This window comes from Terrapene carolina, unplaced genomic scaffold (assembly GCF_002925995.2).
Source record: "Terrapene carolina triunguis isolate 2854851 unplaced genomic scaffold, T_m_triunguis-2.0 Scaffold51, whole genome shotgun sequence".
NCBI lineage: Eukaryota > Metazoa > Chordata > Testudines > Emydidae > Terrapene > Terrapene triunguis.
Genome location: NW_020664402.1, coordinates 1,787,649 through 1,807,872, shown reverse-complemented (window position 1 = coordinate 1,807,872; position 20,224 = coordinate 1,787,649). Strand labels below are relative to the sequence as shown.

Sequence of the window (20,224 nt, the reverse complement as noted above, 5' to 3'; positions counted from 1 at the left end):
AGCTGGACTCGTTCTCTGGGGAGGACTGGGTGCAGAATTGCTCCTGCCCCCCTCCCTACAACACCCTCAGCTGGGACCGCCTCCAAGAGCCAGTGCTCCCGCCCTGCTCCTTACAGCACCATCAAGTGCGGGAGAGGCCAGGACTGAAGTAGCTGGGAGCTCCCCCCACATGCAGTGCTCTTGGCTCACTCCCTACAGCGCCCCCTGTAGACTGAAGTAGTGGGTGCGTCCCATTGGCAGCACTCCTGTGATGTTCCCTGTGGTGGTGTCAAGTGGGCAGCACGATATTTTGATTAAAAAACTAGAATATAAAATGCTCAGCGCCTTGGCACATAATGCTGTGATGGGGACGCGGAGCGGGGGCAAGGCTGTTTAGTCAAGTGCAGAAGGGACCATTGTGATCATCTAGTCTGACCCCCGTAGAGCACAGGCCAGAGACCTGCCCACAATAATTCCTAGCGCAGATCTGTTAGACAAACAGCTCATCTGTATTTAGTTACATTTAGCCATATTAATACACGTCTTGTTTGCTAGCACCCAGCTCCCCAAGTGAGCGATCACTCTGGATCAGTGCCTGTCCTCGTCCTTATTTACCTCTCCCGCAACTTTCGTGTTTCTTCCGGCATGACTTTGTTTTCTTCCAGGTTATTGATAAAAATGCTAAATAACATAGGGCCAAGAACCGATCTCTGCAAGGCCCCATTGGACACAGATTTGCTCAATGAGGAGTCCCTATTTACATTTTGAGACCTCTCAGTTAGCCAGATTTTAATCCATTTCCTGTGTGCCCTGTTCATTTTATATCCTTCTAGCTTTTTTAATCAAAATGTCATAAAGTACCAGGTCAAACACCTTACATGACATCAGCTCTATTACCTTTATCAACCAGACTTGTAATCTCATCCCAAGGCATATCAGGTTAGTTTGGCAGGATCTGTTTTCTGCAAACCCATGTTGATGGCATTGATTATTATTCATACTACCCTCCTTTAGTTCTTTATTAAGCGAGTCCCATATCAGCTGCTCTATCTTGCCTGGGAACAATATCAGATTGACAGGCCTGCAATTACTCAGGTCATCTCGATGACACTTTTTGAATAATGGCACAACATTAGCTTTCTTCTAGTCTTCTGGAACTTCCCTGTTGTTCCAATACTTATTGAAAAGCAACATTAATGTTCTAATGAGCTCCTCAGCCAGCTCTTTTAAAACTCTTGGATGCAAGTTATTTGGACCTGCCGATTTAAAAATGTCAGACTTTAGTAGCTTCTGTTTAACATCATCCTATGATACTAGTGGAATAGAAAGAATTTTATCACACACTATAACTGCATCATCTGTTTTTTCAAAATACAGAAAAGAAATATTTATTGAACATTTCTGCATTTTCTGCATTATTATTGATAATTCTACCATTTCCGTCTAGTAATGAACCAATACCATAGTCAGGGTTTTTTTGTTTGTTTCTAATATACTTAAAAAACTCCATCTTATTGGCCTTAACTTTTGCTGGCCATAGAGTTAATAGAACATAACGGCCATACTGGGTCAGACCAATGGTCCATCTAGCCCAGTATCCTGTCTTCTGCCAGTGGCTGGTGCCAGATGCTTCAGAGGGAATGAACAGAACAGGGAAATTTTAAGTGATCCATCCTGTTGTTCAGTCCCAGCTTCTGGCAGTCAGAGGCTAGGAAGAAACACCCAGAGCATGGGGTTGCATCCCTGACCATCTTAGCTAATAGCCATTGATGGACCTATCCTCCATGAATTTATCTAGTTCTTTTTTTGAACCCACTTATACTTCCTTCACAACATCCCCTTCCTTACGTTTTTTTTTTTTTTAAACCTGCTGCCTGATAATTTCATTGGGTGACCCCTGGTTCTTATGTTATGTGAAGGAGTAAATAACGCTTCCTAATTCACTTTCTCCACACTGGTCATGATTTTATAGACCTCTATCATATCCCCACTTAGCCGTCTCTTTTCTAAGCTGAACAGTTCCAGTCTTTGTAATTTCCTCTGATATGGAAGCTGTTCCAGACCCCTAATCTTTTTTGTTGCCCTTCTCTGTACTTTTTCAAATTCAAATAGATCTTTTTTGAGATGAGGCAACCAGAACTGCATGTGGTATTCAAGGTGTGGGTGCACTATGGATGTCTTTCTGTGTCCCTTAGCTTCTCCTCAATTTTTGACACTGCCTAGCTTCTGATTTATAGGCATCTCCTTTCTTCCTTCCTTCCTTCCTTCTTTTTTTTTTTTATTTAAATAGCTGCCTTCACTTCCCCCCTAACCCAGGTTGCTATTTTACCCAAGACAGCCTTCTTCCTTGACGGTGGGATTGTGGCTTTCTTGGCATCTAGTAAAGTGTTCTTAACCAGGTCCCAATGATCACTCATGTTTTACTGAGTACATTCTTCCTCCCAGCTGATTTGGCTCATCAGTCTTTTCAACCCTTTTAAAGCACCAAATGCATCTATCACTGGGCTGGCCTTTCTGCTGTTTGCGCAGTATAACCATGATTCAGAGAAAAGGAGGTGAAATCCTGCCTCTCTGAGCCCTGTCCCAGTTTGCTCAACCTCTGCCTTGGACAGGGAGAAGTTCCTCCCACACAGGTCTGAGCTGTAGGCAAGTCTAAATTAGGGTTTCCAGGCATCTGTTTTTTTACCACAACGCCCGCTCGAAAAGGGACCCTGGCGGCTCCGGTCAGCACTGGTACCTGCTTCTCGGGGGGGGGGGCGGGGGGGGGCTCAGCACCCCCCGCCCGGGGGGGGGGGGGGGGGTGGTAGGTACTGCCCGGGGGGGGTGGGGGGGGGGGGGGGTGCTCAGTACGTGCGGAGCTGCCCTAGCTGGGGGTGCTCAGTGCCCGTTGCCCATGTCCAGGGGTTTGGGCCTAGGAGCATCCTGGAGGTGCCAGTCAGCCCTGACCCCTGCCTCCCTTCTGCAGTAACTCCCCTGTCCACGGGTCCTGCAGATAAATGTCCCCGTGGCCATGCCTGGCTCGAGGGGGGGCACGGATCAGGCCCCTTCCCCAGCTGGGCACCGAGGGGTGCAACCTTCCCAGAGCCAGGGAAAGGGGCCTCTGTCCCTTTAAATCCCAGCCCCCTCGCCCCCTCCCCCTCCTTGTTTATATCACGGTGCAGCCTAACTTACGCTCCCCTTGCCTGGGGCCCTCTCCCGCTGCCCATTGGCCGGAGCCCGTCAGCCGCACTCTCTGATTGGCCGGCCCGCCGCGGGCAGGCTAAGGTGCGCGGGTGGGGAGTCAGCTGACCCACTTGTCGCCATGGCGGGCGGCTGGGGGCTGCGCTGGGCCGTGGCCGCGCTGTGCCTGGGCTGCGCCGCGGGCCGGGAGGGCGGGGCGGGGACTCCCCCGGCCAGCGAGGCCCCCCCCGAGCCCGGCCCCGCCCCCCCGCGGGTGCTGGGCTTCCGGCTGGAGGAGGGGGCCTGGGCCCGCGGGGGCCTGATCCGGGCCGCCCCGGGGGCCAACTTCCGCCTGCGCCTCTACGGCACCGGCCTCAGCAACCGCAGCTGGCCCTGGGTGGCCTTCGCGCCCGCGGGGGGGCCCTGCCCGGCCCCCTCCGCCCCCCCGCCCGCCGGCGCGCTGCAGGTGCTGCCCGACGCGCGCCCCCGGGGCGAGCACGCGGTGCTGGTGCGCGTGGCCGTGTCCCACGCCGGGCCCCGCGGCAGGTACCAGCTTTGCAGTCGCCTGGGTCCCGGGCAGCCCTGGGGCCCGGCCGCCCCGGGCGACGCAGTTCTCGTGGACGAGGACGAGGGCGGGGGCGGGCGCGCTGCGGCCGTGGCCCTGCCGCCCCCCTTGGCCCCCTGGCTGCTGGGCACGCTGGTGGCTCTGCTGCTGGCCCTGTCCTCCCTGCTGCGGGTCCTGCAGCTCAGCACCCTGTGGCTGGACCCCGTGGAGCTGTACGTGCTTCGGGACTGCGGCTCGGAGGCGGAGCGCAAGGCCTGCAAAGCCCTGGAGCTGGTGAGGCAGCGGGGCACCTTTGCCCTCTGCTCCCTGCTGCTGCTTAGCTCGCTGGCCAACGCCGCCCTGGCCGTGCTGTTCTACTGGGCCGTGCGCATGGTGGCACCTGCTGTCCTGGCCGTGGCCGGCTTGGTCTTCCTGCTGGCTGAGGTGCTGCCCTTCGCTGTCAGCTCGCGCTGGGGGCTGGCGCTGGCTCCCCGCGGGCTCTGGCTGACCCAGCTCTGTATGCTGCTCACCTTTCCCGTCTCGCTGCCGCTCAGCAAGCTGCTGGAGCTGGCCCTGCAGCATGATGCCAGCACCTGCCTCCTGCGGGAGAAGATCGTGGACATGGTGCGCAACAGTGACCCGTACAACGAGTTCGTGCGCGAGGAGTTCAGCAAGGGCGCCCTGCGCAACAAGACGGTGGAGGACGTGCTGACGCCGCTGGACAAGTGCTTCATGCTCAACGCCAATGCCGTGCTGGACTTCAAGAGCATGTCCATGATCATGCAGAGCGGCTACACCCGCATCCCCGTCTACGAGGAGGAGCGCACCAACCTGGTGGACATGCTCTATGTCAAGGACCTGGCTCTGGTGGACCCGGACGACTGTGTGCCGCTCAGCACCATCAGCAAGTTCTACAACCACCCCCTGCACTTTGTCTTCAACGACACCAAGCTGGACGCCGTCCTGGAGGAGTTTAAAAGAGGTAACCGCCCCTGGGTTGGGTGACCTGGGGTTTGTGCCCCGATGCTCTCCCCTTGCAGCCAGTGCTGACCCCAGTGCTCCAGCTCCATGCTAGGGTGTGCTGTGCTGCAGGGGGTGGGGTGACGGGGGCTCTGGACAGGGTGCTGTCCCCTTGGTGTTGGTGCTGACCCGATGCTCAGGTGCTGTGCAGGAACCAGGCTGAGGGTTCCATAGGAGGTGCAGTCCCCTCAGTCATTGGGGATATTGCACTGCCTGGAGTGGGTTGCTTAGGGGCGCTTTTCTCTCTGGGTCAGTGCTGCCCCCAGTGCCCCACCATGGCGGAGGGAGCCTGCTGCTAGAGACCCTGCACAGTCACTTGCCAAAGGTGCTGGGGCACTCCAGTGAGTTATCAGCCCCAGCACCCTGGCCAAACTTCAGCCTCCTGGCTTCAGCTGTACGCGGCAGTCTCCTGTCCCTGCCCTAGTGTGGTGGTAACGTACGCTGCCACCTCCCGCCCCAGAGATCAGGTGGCATTTCACTTCTGAGTGCCACAATCAGAGAATCATAGAATATCAGGGTTGGAAGGGCCCTCAGGAGGTCCTCTAGTCCAACCCCCTGCTCAAAGCAGGACCAGTCCCCAACTAAATCATCCCAGCCAGGGCTTTGTCAAGCCGGGCCTTAAAAACCTCTAAGGAAGGAGATTCCACCACCTCCCTAGATAACCCATTCCAGTGCTTCACCACCCTCGTAGTGAAAAAGTTTTTCCTAATATCCAGCCTAAACCTCCCCCACTGCAACTTGAGACCATTGCTCCTTGTTCTGTCATCTGCCACCACTGAGAACAGTCTAGATCCATCCTCTTTGGAACCCCCCTTCAGGTAGTTGAAAGCAGCTATCAAATCCCCCCATCGCTCTTCTCTTCTGCAGACTAAACAATCCCAGTTCCTTCAGCCTCTCCTCATAAGTCATGTGCTCTAGCCACCTAATCATTTTTGTTGCCCTCCGCTGGACTCTTTCCAATTTTTCTACATCCTTCTTGTAGTGTGGGACCCAAAACTGGACACAGTACTCCAGATGTCGAATAGAGGGGAATGATCACGTCCCTCGATCTGCTGACAATGCCCCTACTTATACAGCCCAAAATGCCGTTAGCCTTCTTGACGACAAGGGCACACTGTCGACTCATATCCAGCTTCTCGTCCACTGTAATCCCCAGGTCCTTTTCTGCAGAACTGCTGCCTAGCCATTCGGTCCCTAGTCTGTAGCAGTGCATGGGATTTTTCCATCCTAAGTGCAGGACTCTGCACTTGTCCTTGTTGAGCCTCATCAGGTTTCTTTTGGCCCAATCCTCTAATTTGTCTAGGTCCCTCTGTATCCTATCCCTACCCTCCAGCATATCTACCGCTCCTCCCAGTTTAGTGTCAGTTTAGTGCCCCCACAATCTGGGGGCATAACCTGTAGACTGGTTTGTACCGTGCGGTATGCAAATCTCCCGTGTAGAGTGGAGTGTTTTATGGTCCGAGACCTCACTAAGCAAGAGTCATAAACAGATGCTGTGTAGGTGGGGAGCCCAGTTGTTCAGTACCGGGCAGCTCACAGGATGCTGGACTCCTAGGTCACTTTCTGTGGAGTTTCTTCCACCCAACCTGATTCTAGCAGAAATGTTTTCGAGACGCCTGCACCGTAGGCCCTCGGAAAGGTTGGAAGTGGGCTATAAGCACAAATCTCTAACTCGTGAGCTGAAATCTGCTGCTGAAACTGTATGCAGATTGAGGTGAGGCGTGCACTGGTAATCGGACTGCTGTGATTTGTAAGTTTCTATGTCTCAAGGCCCCATGGTCTGCGGGGGCTGGACGCATGACTCTGATCTGGCTAGAACAAATGCTTACAGGGCTGGAAACTTCCCCAAGCACTGGGCCAGCAATCAGAATACAGGGGCCTCAGGATGCTGTGACTGCTACTGTGTTCAAAGTAATGGCTAAGGAGAGGTGCCTTCTGAATGAGGGTCTGGGAACAGTGCTGACGGGCCCCACCGTCCCGGTGCTGGGTCAGGTTCATCGCCGAGGGAGGGGACAGAGGGGTTGCGATGTCCCAGTGGCCATGCAGCATAGACCTCAGTTGCTTGTACCTCGTGACCCTGAGTTTAGTCCACTAGACCATGCTAGAGTGCTTGGTCCCCTGGCTAGTTCTGAGCTGGCCCCTCTGTGCTGCTGAGATGCTGCCTAAGGTTGCAGCGCTGATTCCATTAGCCAGCCAGCAGGAGGCGCTCTTGGGGCAGAGGAGAGCATGGTGCCAGGCGTGCATGCTGATGCCCCATGAGTAACACTGCCTCCTGCAGAATGCTGGTGCCTACCATCAGCTTCCCATGGGGAGTAAACCTGTGTATCCTACCCAGGGCCCACGGTCAGCAGAGTGCCGGGGTTGCAGTGGCTGGCTGAGCTTTCCTGTGCCAAGGAGCCCTGAGACACCGGGCCCAGCTGATGCTCTGGGGCACGTTTCTGCTGTCTGCTCTGGCACAAGAGCGTCCGAAAGCACCTTTCGCTGAAGGCAGCTGGCACTCCCTTCCTCGTAGATCCCTGCAGATAGCCACGCGCCCCGGGCAAGCAGTGTCTGCGTGAGCCGAATCGTTCCTGGGCAGCCAAGGAAAACACCCTTAACCTGGCCTCCCCCAGCTCTGGGGCTTGGCTGGCCTCTGACTGCTGGGAGTTAAGGTGCAAGCATCATGGGGGCAGCTCATTCCTCATCTACTGCTGCGGGGTTTTCTGCACCGCCCTCGGAAGCAGCTGGTGCTGGCCCCTGCTGGAGATGGGACACTAGGCTACACGGGCCTGGGCTGTGCTCCAGTGACGCTTTCTCATCTCCTCCCCATGGTAACAAAGCTCTGGGAGGTACCTCCGCGTGCAGGATCTCCAGCTATGCCACACGCCTTGCGCCAGGGCTGCTGGACCATCGCTGGGAGCTCCTGGGGGCTGCTGAGCAGGTCACAGTCCCCACCCTTGTGGAAGTTCTGCCCGAGTGATCCCCGCCACCCCCCATCAGCCGGACCCCCTCGGAGCCCACGCTCAGACAGGAAGGAATTGCAGAAGTTCCTCTGGTACCTGTGGGTGCCTCATGGTCTAGGAGCCTCCACGGGGCCAGCGCCCGTCCCGCCAGCCCCACATTGTATGCTGTTAGGACTGGCCTTCCCCCCCCAATCCCCCTGCTGCAGGGGGAGGGTGGGCTGGGCTGTGCAGCAGAGCGGATGGCACCAAAGGGAAGTGACTGGCTGAGACCCTCGCTAGGTGATGGACGCTCGCCTTGCGTTGTCGGACTAGCGGAGCCCCAATACACCGATGGGGTGAGCAGGAGTTAACTCTTTCAGTGCTGCTGGGCAGCCAGCTTCCCGTGTTCCCTGGGAGATGACTAGGGATGGCCATGCTCCAGGTGCAGGCGTGTACATTGGAGCCAGAGCACCGACTGATTGCAGCCCCCAGTCTCTGGCTGCTCCCAGCTGCGTCGTGCAGTGCAGGGCATTGACAGCGACGGCCCTGGACTGGCTCCTCACGGAGTTCTGGCTGATGCCACGTTTGGCTTGCCACAGCGGACTGAGCGCACTACCCTGTCCCTGGAGGGGAGTTTGCTCAAAGCCGGGCACAGAGGCTAGAGTTCGGCAGGATTTCCCAGGTATTGTGACTTTTCTAATGCCGAGCCAGAGCCCTGCCCCTCTCTGTGCGGTGATCCCTCTCTCCTGCCCTCTCCCTGCTTGGCACTTCCTGGCGTGTGTCTTTGGAGCAGCTGGAGACGGGTCCCTCTCGGGGAGACAGGCCAGAGTGCTGCTCTGAAAACTGACTTGCAAAGGGAAATCAGTGGTGTTTGGGCCTCATGCATGCAGCTGTCATGTTCTTTGTTATATTGCTCGGGGTTTTTTGCCCTTGGGAACATCAGATAGTCCCGGTTTTGTTTCTCTTGGCCTCCTGGGAGCACGCTCAGCCCTTAGCTGAAGGACTGTTAAAGATTTAACAGAGAGAGCTTTGCTCCCAAGTGGTTTGTGGGTGTCGGAGCTGCATGTGGTTAGCAAAAACTAACCAAACCCCACAGCGTTTTAAACAGCCTGATTGCACACCCTGCCCCCTAGTGGTGCTCTCCTTGCCCGGCCGCAGAGCCTGGTGGACAACAACCAGCAGAAAAGCCCTTTTGTGCTGACCTCCCCCAAGGTAGTGCTGATTTCAGTACAGTCAGGAAAAGCCCTCCCTCCCCGTGGGTCCTGAGGAAGGTCACCTTCAAAGGCAGCCTCTTCCCTCCCGCAGGGTGGGGGTAGGCCGTGCGTCCCCGGGCCTGCTGGGCTCCAGGGCATGGGCAGGCAGAGCTGGCTTTGGTCTCTGCGGGGAGACGAGCCAGGTCCCACTACTGCCATGGAAACATCTGGCAGGGCCAACTCGATGCCTGCGTGACCTCAGCGTCACTGCAGGGATCTGGCCGCTCCGTCGCGGTGCAGAACAGCTGAGCGCGTGTCGCTTGCTCCGGGCTCAGCACTCTCTGGGGCCCTTGGAGCAGGCTGCTTCACTCCTGGCTGGAGGCAGGGGATTTGGGGGGATCTGTGGGTCTGGTGTCGAGCCCAAAGCTCCCCCCAACTCCTGCCCCAGCCGTATGGGGATGAGCCTCTCTGTCTGAATGCTGGGTAGCTCTCACATGTCAAAGCCAGCACTGGACCGGGGGCCTCCAGCCGGCTCCTGGGCCCCCCCAGCTAAACAGAGGGCGGGGCAGGGAGACCTTGCGCTAATGTCAGGGGCAGGGTGGTGGGTGGCTGGCCTGGTTAAGGCCCTGAACTGGGCTGTAGGAGGCCTGAATTCAAGTCAGGTTCTGCTACTGACCCCCTGTGACCCTGGGCAAGTTCCTTCATTTCCCGGGGCCTGTAAAAGAGAGAACTCTGTCTCTCGTGGGGCGGGCCTGGCTGGAGCAGGGTCTGTGCAGTGCCTGGCACACGGGGGCCCTTGTGGACTGCTGGGATCCAAGTGCAAAGCAGACCAGCTCTGCTTGGCCCCTCACCTCCATCAGAACCAGCTCATTGTTGTGCCCCCAGCTTGCGTCATGTCCGGGTCTCAGGACGTGCGAGCTCTGAAGTAGCCGCCCACCCACAGCGTCCGTGCGGCGTTCATCCAGGGCCGGTCCCTGCGAAGCCTTCCCAGGTGGCCTCCCCAGCAAACGTGCATGGCCAGATCCCTGGGAACAGCTAGCCAAGGGCCTACAGATCGGACACAAGGCTGCAGCGGTCAGAGCCGCTCACCTGAGCCCTGGAGGTGCTGGCAGGGAAGAGAACATCCTGTTTGTTTGCTGAGCTCAGACAGCCCGAGTTGAAACCCAGTGTGCACAAGAACAGCTCAGGGAGACGCCAGTGCAGAGCATGATCTGGGCCCCGCGTGTGCCCGTGCAGCGGGGACACAGATCAGTGCAGGGAACGTCCTGCAGGGACACCTGTGACGCAGGCTTCGGCTGAGACACACCCCCATGGGCAGGGCTGGGGGCGATGCCAGGCCTGGTGTGCCCAGCGGCCCACTCTTTTGCTGTAGCACCTCCCTGGGGGAGGGCGTCTGGGCGGCTTCTCCTGCCATGCCGCTTCCAGCGTGCCACTCCCCTTCCCCCATCCTCAGGTATGTCCTGGCTGGCTGGCAGCAGGTGTGAACCAAAAGTGCTCCTGTGCCCAATCCCGACTGATTTCTGCTGATTCCAGAGCACGCGCTGTCACGGAGTCCCTGGGCAATGCTCTGGAACTGCTCCCCACAAAGCCAGTCAGGACTTTGGGGAGCCTCCTCTCCCTTGGAGCAGACTGTCTTCAGGGCAAGAAGCTCACACGGCTTCACCTTCCTGGGTCTCTCCTTGGAGCTTTCAGCATATGCCCCTCCGTGCGCTTCCCACAGCGAGTCCGCCCAGGCGGGGTCCTGGGGAAGCCAGAGGGTCCTGCACCCCCACTTCACAGCCAGACGTGACTCTTAGCCAGGCAGTAAAACAGAGGTTTATTAGATGACAGGAACACGGTCTAAAGCAGAGCTTGTAGGTACAGAGAACGGGACCCCTCAGCCGGGTCCATTCTGGGGCCCAGCGAGCCAGACAACCCCGTCTGCCCTCACTCGTAGTCCCCAGCCAGCTCCAAACTTAAACCCCCTCCAGCCCCTCCTTTCTGGCCTTTGTCTCTTTCTCCAGCCAGGAGGTCACCTGATCTCTTTGTTCACCTTTAGCTATTCCCTTGCAGGGGCGAAGGGCTGTGGCCATTTGTTGCCAGGATACAGCGTGTCGGCCATTTATGCATATTGGAGACTTAAGAAATGCATAGGGGAAACTGAGGCACACGCACAGTATTCAGATGAAACATTAAGAACAGTCCCACTTTGTCACACGGGCAGTCAGCACTCCTGGGTTCTGTTGTTAGCTCTGGGAGGGAAGTGGGGCTGGGGGCTGGCAGTCAGGACTCCTGGCTTCTGTTCCCAGCTCTGCTACTGACTTACGTCGTGACGTTGGTCAAGTCACTTCCCTCCTTCTCTGCCTCTGTTCCCCTTCCGTAGAGTGTGGGCGACAATAGGGATGCATGTCACTAAGTGCTCTGAGCGCCTTAGAAGTGTGATAGGAGCTCAGAGCATTTCTGTTGCGCCATTGTACTGCAATAAAACCAGCCCTCCCAGACCGGAGACGTGGGATTGGCAGCAAGAGACCAACTGACCTCGGCCTACCTGCTGAGCGCGCTCTGGCCAGCGCCTGACTCTGCTGCATGTGGAGCCTGCATGGTGTCACCAGCCTGAAGCAGCTGTGATGCCCAGGGGACACTGCGGCGATGCCTTTGGGGAAGTAGGGTCCAGATAACTTGCATCCAAGAGTTTGAAAAGAGCTGGCATAGGAGCTCCCTGGACCTTTAAAATTGATTTTCATTAACTCTTGGAGCACTAGGGAAGTTCTAGAAGGCTTGAGGAAAGCGAATGTTGTGCCAGTATTTAAATAGGGTAAACTGGATGACCGAGGCGATCACGGGCCTGTCCGTCCGACACCGATCCTGTGCAAGGTAATGGAGTGGCTGATCCAAGACTCGATTAATAAAGAATTAAAGGAGGGTGATGTAATTAAGGCCAATTAACATGGGCTTATGGAAAATCCATCCTGTCAAACTAACCTGATAGCCTTTTGGATGAGATGACAAGGTTGGTTGATAAAGGTAACAGTGCTTCTGTCGGGCATTTGAATTAGTACAGCACGGCATTGCTGATTAAAAACTGGAAGGTCATATAGTTAACCTGGCACATGTTAAATGAATTAAAAGCTGATAGGTCTCAAAATGAGAGAGACACAGTGGATGAGGTAATCTCTTTCACTGGACCCACTTCTGTGGGTGAGAGAGGAGCTTCCAGCTCCACAGAGCTCTTCAGGGCTTGGAAAGGGCCTCGGTGTCCCAGCTACACACCAGGTGGAAGGGGTTGTTATGTGTAATGAGTTACACCTGTCATGTTGGAAGAGACGTTCAAGGTGAAGTGGGCAGTTAACAGCTCTGCAGTCATGGGACAGCGGAGGGCTAGTGGGTTACAGATTGTTGGAATGAGACAGAAACCTAGGATCTCCGCTGAGTCCATGGTTTCTAGTGTCTAGCAAAGTTAGGAATTTACGGTCCCTGGCTTGTCTTTTGAAGGTGTTGTGCAGGTTTCCTTTGAAGATGGGGGAATAGCTCAGTGGTTTGAGCATTGGCCTGCTAAACCCAGCGTTGTGAGTTCAGTCCTTGAGGGGGTCATTTAGGGATCTAGGGGCAAAAATCTGTCTGGGGATTGGTCCTGCTTTGTGCAGGGGGTTGGACTAGATACCTCCTGAGGTCCCTTCCAACCCTGCTATTCTATGATTCTAAGACAAGGACCTGACAGGTGGGATGCAGGCTGATCGCTTTGTGAAGTGTGTTCACCCACAGGTGCTGGGGTGTTTTTGTCTTTTACCATGTTCCTGGGTGAGCTCATTGGAGAGCGCAGTGATTGTCTGGTTTCACCCACACAGTTGTTGGGGCATTTACTGCACTGGCAGAGGTACCCACATGCTGTGACAGGCCTGCGTAGGACCCATGGATCTTGACTGGTGTGTTTTGGGGGGTGTTGATCATTGTAGCAGTGGAGATGTGTCTGCAGGTTTTGCATTGGTTGTTCTGACAGGCTCTGGTGCCGCTTTGAGTTGGTGGGTCCTGGTCTGTGGGGAGCTTATTTCTGATGATGAGCTTGACAAGACTGGGGATTGTTGAAGGCCAGAAGAGGAGGGTTTGGGAAAGATTTATTTCAGGATGAGGTCCCTGTTGAGTATGGGTTGTAATTGTTCGATGATACCCCATGGGGGTTCCAATGTGGGGTGGTAGGTGACATCTAGGGGGGTGCGGTCAGTGGGGCTCTCAGTGTAACTGTAAACAGGAAAGCCTTATTGGATGGGTGTGTTTGTAGAGGGGGCCCGCAGGGATCGGTTCTTGACCCTGTGCTATTTAATATTTGTATCAGTGACGTGGGAGAAAACATAAAATCATCCCTGATCAAGTTCGCAGATGACCCAAAATTGGGAGAGTGGTAAATAGTGAAGAAGACGAGTCACTGATCGAGAGAGACCTGGTTTGCATGGTAAACTGGGCGCGCAAACAGAGTGTGTTTGAATACAGCTGGGAGCAATGACCGCAGGCTGGGTTTTCAGGATGGGGGACTCTCTTGGGGCAAAGTGACTCTGGAAAAGATATGGGGGTTAATTAGCTAAACACGAGCAGCCTGTGCGACACGGTGGCCAAAGCGCTAATGCGATCCTGGGATGTGTAAACGGGAATCTCCAGCAGAGAGGGGATTTTCCCTCTGTATCTGGCCCTGGTGTGACCACTGCTGGGACCCTCTGTCCAGTTCTGGTGCCCACAATTCAGGAGAGGTGTTGATAAATTGGAGAGGAGGGCAGAGAAGAGCCACGAGAATGATTAAAAAATGAGAAAACCTGCCTGAGAGTGAGAGACTCAAGGATCTTAATTGATTTAGTTTAACAAAGAGACTTGATCCCAGCCTGTCAGTACCTACGTGGGGAACAAAGATTTCATACCGGGCTCTGCAGTCTGGCAGAGGAAGGTCTCACACGATCCAATGGCTGGAAGTTGAAGCGCGACAAATCCTGACTGGAAAGAAGGTCCCCATTTGTAACAGGGAGTGTCATTACCCAGTGGAACAATTCACCCTGGACCGTGACGGATTCTCCATCCCTGACCATTTTCAAATCAAGCCTCTAAACGCTCACTTCTAGGACTTATCGTGGGGCAGTTCTCTGGCTGGGGCTGTGCAGAAGACCAGCTGGTTCAGTGATGGGGGCAGTATACGTAGTTGTGTGACACCTCTGAAGGCAACATACACAACCCAAAAGGTGTCCTCCATGTGATGACCTCGCCCATACGGTGCACACAAACTCGCCCTGCATGGAGGGTGCCGTTTGGTATTGCAAAATGGTGCGCAGCCAGACAGAATGGTCCTGAGGGCCGGATCTGGCCCGCAGGTTGCCAGTTGGACCCCCGCATCCCTTCTGTTGGAATCTGTGAGTCCCGTAGTCGGAGAATGGGAAGGAAACAGGGCTGGGTACCAGCCACCTGAGGGCTCCCAAAACCCCAAGAACAAGTATCCCAAGCAGCCCTCTCCGCTCCCCGGAGCGTACTGTGGTGCCTGGCCTGTGCACAGCCGGGCGAGGGAAGGCCCTGCTTCGAACGGGACCCCTGAGGTAAATCTCTCCCTTGGCCGTCTTTGCTGCTGCTGGAGTGGGGGGACAGAGAGTGCTGGGGGGCAGGAGAAGGGGGATACTGCCTAGCCCCTTGCTCTGCCCCCTTCCCCACCTTCCTCTCTGCTGCTCCGTAGTTATTTTTAAAAAGCTGCATCAGGGCTGTGAGGCAGAGTTCTCTAGTGGTCAGAGCAACTCCTGGGTTCTCTTCCTGACTTGCTGGGTAGCCTTGAACCTCTGTGTCCTCTCCCCCCCACCCCGAGGCCTCCCTGGTGCCTGTAGCAAGCTGTGTCACCCGTCCCCCAGGCAAATCGCACCTGGCCATTGTGCAGAAGGTGAACAACGAGGGAGAGGGCGATCCCTTCTACGAGGCCATGGGGCTGGTGACGCTGGAGGACGTCATCGAGGAGATCATCAGGTCGGAGATCCTGGACGAGTCGGACGACTACAGTGAGTGAGCCCCGCCCGGCGCGCCCCGCAGCTTTGCTCGGTCTAGGGGGCCAGCAGAGCCCCCGGGGACAGCTGTGGCAGGCGGGCAGCGCTGCGGGCGCATTGTTCTGTGCAGGCAGCTCCGTGCCCGTCTCCCCCAGCCCCTTCCCTCCCCACCCAAGCCAGGCTGGAAGCAGCATGCGAATTCCCCCAGGACCGCTCCCAAGCTCTTCCTCAGGAGGGCAGTTTTGTCCGGGGCTGGAATCCTGGGTCACCCGAGGTCCGGTCCCAGCTATGGGAAAGGCGTGGGCTCTAGCATTTAGTGGGAGCACTGGCCAGTGCTGTATTCCCAGCTCTGTCGCTGTTTCCTGCGTGACTTGAAGCAAGTCCCTGCCCTGCGCCTCGGTTTCCCTGTGTACGGTGGGGGGTGCTGAGGTCCCTTTGCACTGTGCTTTGGGATCGCCAGCCTGCAGCTGCTCTGGGGTTGACTCTCTGGCCCCAGACCCCGGGGACCAGGTTTATGCTGCCGGCTGATGTGACTCTGGCTCCGCCTGGCCTCTCCCCTTCTCTCATGCCCTAGAGGAGAACAAGGTGCGGAAGAGGCCGGCCCCCATGGGCACCCTGCTGGAGCACAGGAAGGAAGATTTCTCCTTGTTCAAGGGCTCTGACAACGAGCACAAGGTGAAGATCTCCCCGCAGCTCTTGCTGGCCACGCAGCGCTTCCTATCCCGAGGTGAGTCGGGGCAGGGAGCCAGCTGCCAGCCGCCCAGCCCTCCCTATGCCACCCGCCTGGCTCCACAGCCAGCGAGCCCAGCTGATCACTGGGCTCCCCCTGCCTGTGGGACAGCCCTGGCTTACCTTCCCTGCAGACCGGTCAGTCTAAGCCTGTTACACACAGTGCAGTCAGTCCCCTGGGCTCGGGGCAGGGGGAGCAGCTGGGGAGCACCCCCCAAGCTCCCTGCAGCGCCCCGTCCCTGGAGCCAGCGGCTCAGGCTGGGTTCTCTGCCCCTCACTCCCCACCAGAGGTGGATCTGTTCAGCCCGGCCCGCATCTCCGAGAAGGTCCTGCTGCACCTGCTGAAGCACCCCAGCGTCAACCAGGAAGTGAAGTTCAATGAGAGTGACCGCCTGGCGCCCGAGCACTACCTGTACCAGCGCAACCAGCCCGTCAACTACTTCGTCCTGGTCCTGCAGGTACTGGCCTGCCCCGATTTCTCCCCCGCCACCTCCTCCCCCCCCCCCCCCCCGAGATCCGCTAGGCCTGGTGCGGGAGAGGAGGCAGCCAGCTGGCAGGGCACTGGGCTGGATTCTGTCCCTGGCTGTGCTCTGCGGAGTGACCTCAGGCACGTCCCTGTCCTCCTCTGCGCCTCTTCCCCTCCCGCATGATCTGAGCTCTGCATTTTCACCGGACCGGGCAGCACCCTGCACAACAGGGCCCATGTCTGGCTGCTCTGCTGCATGCCTAGAGAGCGGGGAGCCAGGCTGCGGGTTGGATCTTGGGAGGCAGGCTGAGGGGCGGGGCCAGCTCGGCAGCAGGTATTGGCAGAGAGCCAGGAGGGCACCTGGCCTGGCTGCCCTCCCTGTGACCAGCGAATGCAGCAGCGGGGGGGGAGTCTCTGCCCGCTGGGCTGGGGCTGGGGGAGGAGCCTTGCCGAGCAGCAGGCCAGCTGCTGACCGTGACCCGTGGCCCTCTCCTCCGCAGGGCAGGGTGGAAGTGGAGATCGGGAAGGAGGGGCTGAAATTCGAGAATGGAGCGTTCACGTACTACGGTGTCTCGGCGCTGATGGCGCCCTCCTCAGGTGAGCACCTGCGTCCTGCCACGGGCAGCAGGGCCTGGCCATGGGTGTGAACCGCCCCTGGGAGCCCGTTGCTGTGGGGAGTCCAGGCCCCGAGTTCTGCACGGCTCCTGGCCTGGCTGGGGGGTCCCAGGCTGGCCCTCGCTGGCTGGCTGGGAGCAGGAAGGGGGATGAGCCTGGCTGTGCGCCCATAGGCCATGAGCGGGGAGACCTGGAGACCAGGGTCCTTCCCAATTAGCAGTTGGGGTGTTGGGCTCTCAGCTGGCCTCTGATTTCTGCCTCCCAACAGTTCACCAATCGCCAGTGTCCACCCTGCGGCCGAACCGGCGTGAGCAACCTCTGGACTGCAGCGAGGGCACCTCCTATTCCACGTACTGCCCCGACTACACCGTCCGGGCGCTCACCGACCTGCAGTTCATCAAGGTACAACAACTCCACAGCTTCAGCTGGGCTGGGAGCAGCCAGGCCTAACCCCATGTTTTTATGGGCCCTACAGACACGTCCCACTGTGCTCTCGCTGCTGGGCTTGGAGGGGCAAGGGGCTGCGCAGTGTGAATGGGGGGCAGCCCCACCCTGCCCTCGGGAAGGAGCAGCCAGCCGGGCAGCGGGGAGGGACTGCTACTTCCTCCTAGGGTTCCAGCGCTGACTCTCTCCTGGGACCAACTGGGTTCAGATTCAGAGCATGCCACAAGTGAAACGACTCTGCTGGTGCTCAGCAGTTCCCTGGGCCTCTGGCCATGTCCCCTGTGCCCGAAGGAGAGCCAGGCCCTGGGGTGTCCCTGGTGGCACTGCGCTTTGGGGCAGCCTCTGCCCCCTTGTGATTGCGCTCTGCTGCCACCTCCCTGGCTGGGAGACCCCACCTCTGGGGACACCTGGGGGTGCTTTGCCCTATCCCTGCTCTGGTCCCCTTTTCTCAGGGATCACACGCCCCTCTGGGTCTCACTCGCTTTCCCATGCAGCCGCTGCGCCCGTCCAGCCTGGCCTTGGGTGGGCACCATCCCTGGGGCTGGAACCCGGGCCCCTGCCAGGAAAAGGGAGTGCTCAGGGCTCTGGCTCGCCTCTCCCCAGGTGACCCGGCTGCAGTACCTCAACGCCCTCATGGCCTCCAGGATACAGCCGTCCCCCCAGTCGCCCGACAGCCTGGAGCTGAAGATCGTCCCCAACAGCCAGACGAAGCTCCTGGACGACAGGAACGCTGTGCCAGGTGCTGGGGGCACAGGGGGCGCTGTGCGAACACGCTTCCCGAGGCTGCCATGTGCCACTGGGGGTCCACATAGCTGCCGTTCACTGGAGCGGCCCAAAGCACAGCACCCTGGGGGCTGCTCGAGTGGGCACACTCCAGGCCTCCATGTGCCCAGCGCGGACGGGCTGGGCAGGCTGTGGCCAGCTCCAGGGCTCCCAGAGCCCATCCTGGCTGCTGCGTGAGGACTCGCTGGGATCTGAGCCCAGCTGGCTGGCTCCCCAGGGCTGGGGGCTGCCTGCACCCACCCCTCCATTCTCTCCCTGCTTGCTGTCCCCTGCTGCTGCATGCGCACATCTGTCTTTAACCCCTTCGCTGCTGCCCAGTGGCTGTGCCTGGCGTCTCGGCCAGCTTTTCTCTCACACACTGACCGGCTGCGTGTCTCTGTGTTAGAAGACAAGGAGGCCTGTAAGCTGGGCCCCTCCCCTAGCTACGAACCCTCATGCTGCAGGGCGTGACGGAAGGGGTCAGGAAGGAACTTCCCCAGGGCAGGTGACTCCAGAATTGCCCGCAGGGGGATTCTTGCACCTGCCTGTGAAGCAGCTGGTACCAGTCCCCACCAGAGCACTGGCTGGACCCAGGCCTGGTCTAGGCTGGCTGGGCTCATTCTCTGACCCAGCTGGAAGGCAGCACGCTGAGGGAGATGGAAGGTCTGTAGGGCTGAGGATGGGGCTGTCTGGAGTCAGCGCCCATCTCCAGCGTCCCCTGGAATGGCCCAATGTTGCCCAGCCTCATCTCGCCTCTCCCTGTCCAGCACCCCTGCAGTGACCTGGGGACCCCGGCCTCTCCCAGCCCCCTCAGCAGGCGTTCCCCATCTCTGCTGTTCTCCACAGTAAGCAGCTGAGGGTTGCTTGGCAGCCGCTGGGAGCATGCGCTGGCGGGCACCCCCCCAGCCAGGCCGATCACCCCGCCTGCTTGTCACGTGTATTTCACTCTCTTCCCTCGTTTTCAGCAGCTGAGTGTCTCTCTCGCGCGCTCTGTCCGGCCATGCACTCTCTCTTGGGCACAGCTGAGCTCTGCAGTTGATAGCGGGTTCTGCGGGATCCATGGGGTTACTGATGGGCAGGAGGTAAATATCTGAGCCTTCGTCCACTTGGTACAGCAGGATTCTCAGGGTCTGCGCTCCCTGCTCTGCCCAAGGTGCTCAGTGGGGGGGGGGGGGTTTGATCTGCTCTGGGAGCTGTGACCGGTGCAGGGGCCTGGCTGTCTCCATCCTAGTCCTTCTGGGTGCCCCCCACCCCCCGTAGCCATGTCTCTTCCCCAAGGCCTTTAGGGAGGCTCTGAAACCCGGTGCCGCCATCACAAGTCACTGGCTGCAGCTCCAGGCTGCTGGGCTCCAGGCCTGCCCAACAGTCACTGTCTCATTTCTGGAGCTCTTGGTCCCCGTGTGCGGCAGGACGGGGGTAGGGCGGAGCTTGGTGCTGCCTTCTCTCAGGAGAGGGGCCGTGGGAGTCTGCCGGTACCACCTCAGCGGGTGGTTGGGAAGAATGGCCACGGGCAACCATGTGGAACAGGTCCGAGGGAGACCAGAGCAGGCTTGGCCTCCCTGGTAAGGAGCCAGACTAGCCTCTGTCGCTGCCGGATGCTCATGCACCATCCCAGTGGCGCCCCCTGCAGCCGGGGTGCCGAGCAGTTCCCCCAGGCAGTGGGAGGGGCCTTCCCTTTGGCTCAGCCAGTGAGCCACAGCCCCCAGCTCAGGGCTTGTTTCCTGCTCGGGCTGGTGAACGGGACCCCGTCGCTGGGTGATGGGTCAGTGTCCAGAGGGTAATTAGCCCAGGTCACGGCACTGCAGCTCTGCAGCAGAGCCCGAGCTCCGGCCCTGGGTGGCCAGAGGTGCCGGTGTGATGGGGGCAGGGGGTTGGGCTGAAGCATCTCCCTGGTTCCACTGACTGCTGGCGGGAGCTCCTGGGCCCAGCCTTGCAGCAGGCAGCGTGGCCTGCTGGGCTGAGACCTGGATCTAGCCCCAGCTCTGCCACTGGCCTGGGGGTGACCTTAGGCAAGTCCCTGCCCTTCCCCCTGCCTCAGTTTCTCCATCTGTGCAAGTGCCTTTGGGATCTGTGGGTCCTAGAGATGGAAAACGCTGGCTGGGCCATGGCAGGGTTGTGCCCTGGGGCACCATCCTTGGAAGCCCCCCACCCACCTCCTGGGGCCGAATGGGCGTGTAATGGCCATTCTCTCTGCTCTGGTACCAGGAAAAAGCAGCCAGCCCCTTGGGGAAGAGGAGCACACGGGCATCTAACCCCTCCCCCCGCAGGACCTGCTGACGGCAGCGTGGGAGCTGGCGCCATCCTCCCGGCTGTCCTAGCCGCCTCTTGGCTGGGAGTCGGGCCCTGGGGACTCGCCTGACAGCAGCAGAAATCTCATGGGGTGGGATGCCCCAGATGCCCTCCGTGCGCGCGCG

At 58.4% G+C, this 20,224-nt stretch overlaps 1 protein-coding gene across 1 annotated transcript; it reads left to right on the top strand.

Moving 5' to 3' along the window:
* Nucleotides 1–3,847: 3,847 nt before the first annotated feature.
* On the top strand, nt 3,848–20,224 carry LOC113404970 (metal transporter CNNM3-like). The gene is made up of 8 exons (XM_026656995.2): nt 3,848–4,664; nt 14,666–14,809; nt 15,369–15,521; nt 15,812–15,981; nt 16,490–16,586; nt 16,873–17,006; nt 17,652–17,787; nt 20,016–20,224. The coding sequence occupies exons 1-8, from the start codon at nt 4,073–4,075 to the stop codon at nt 20,060–20,062; spliced, it is 1,473 nt and encodes a 490-aa protein (XP_026512780.1). The 5' UTR covers nt 3,848–4,072; the 3' UTR covers nt 20,063–20,224.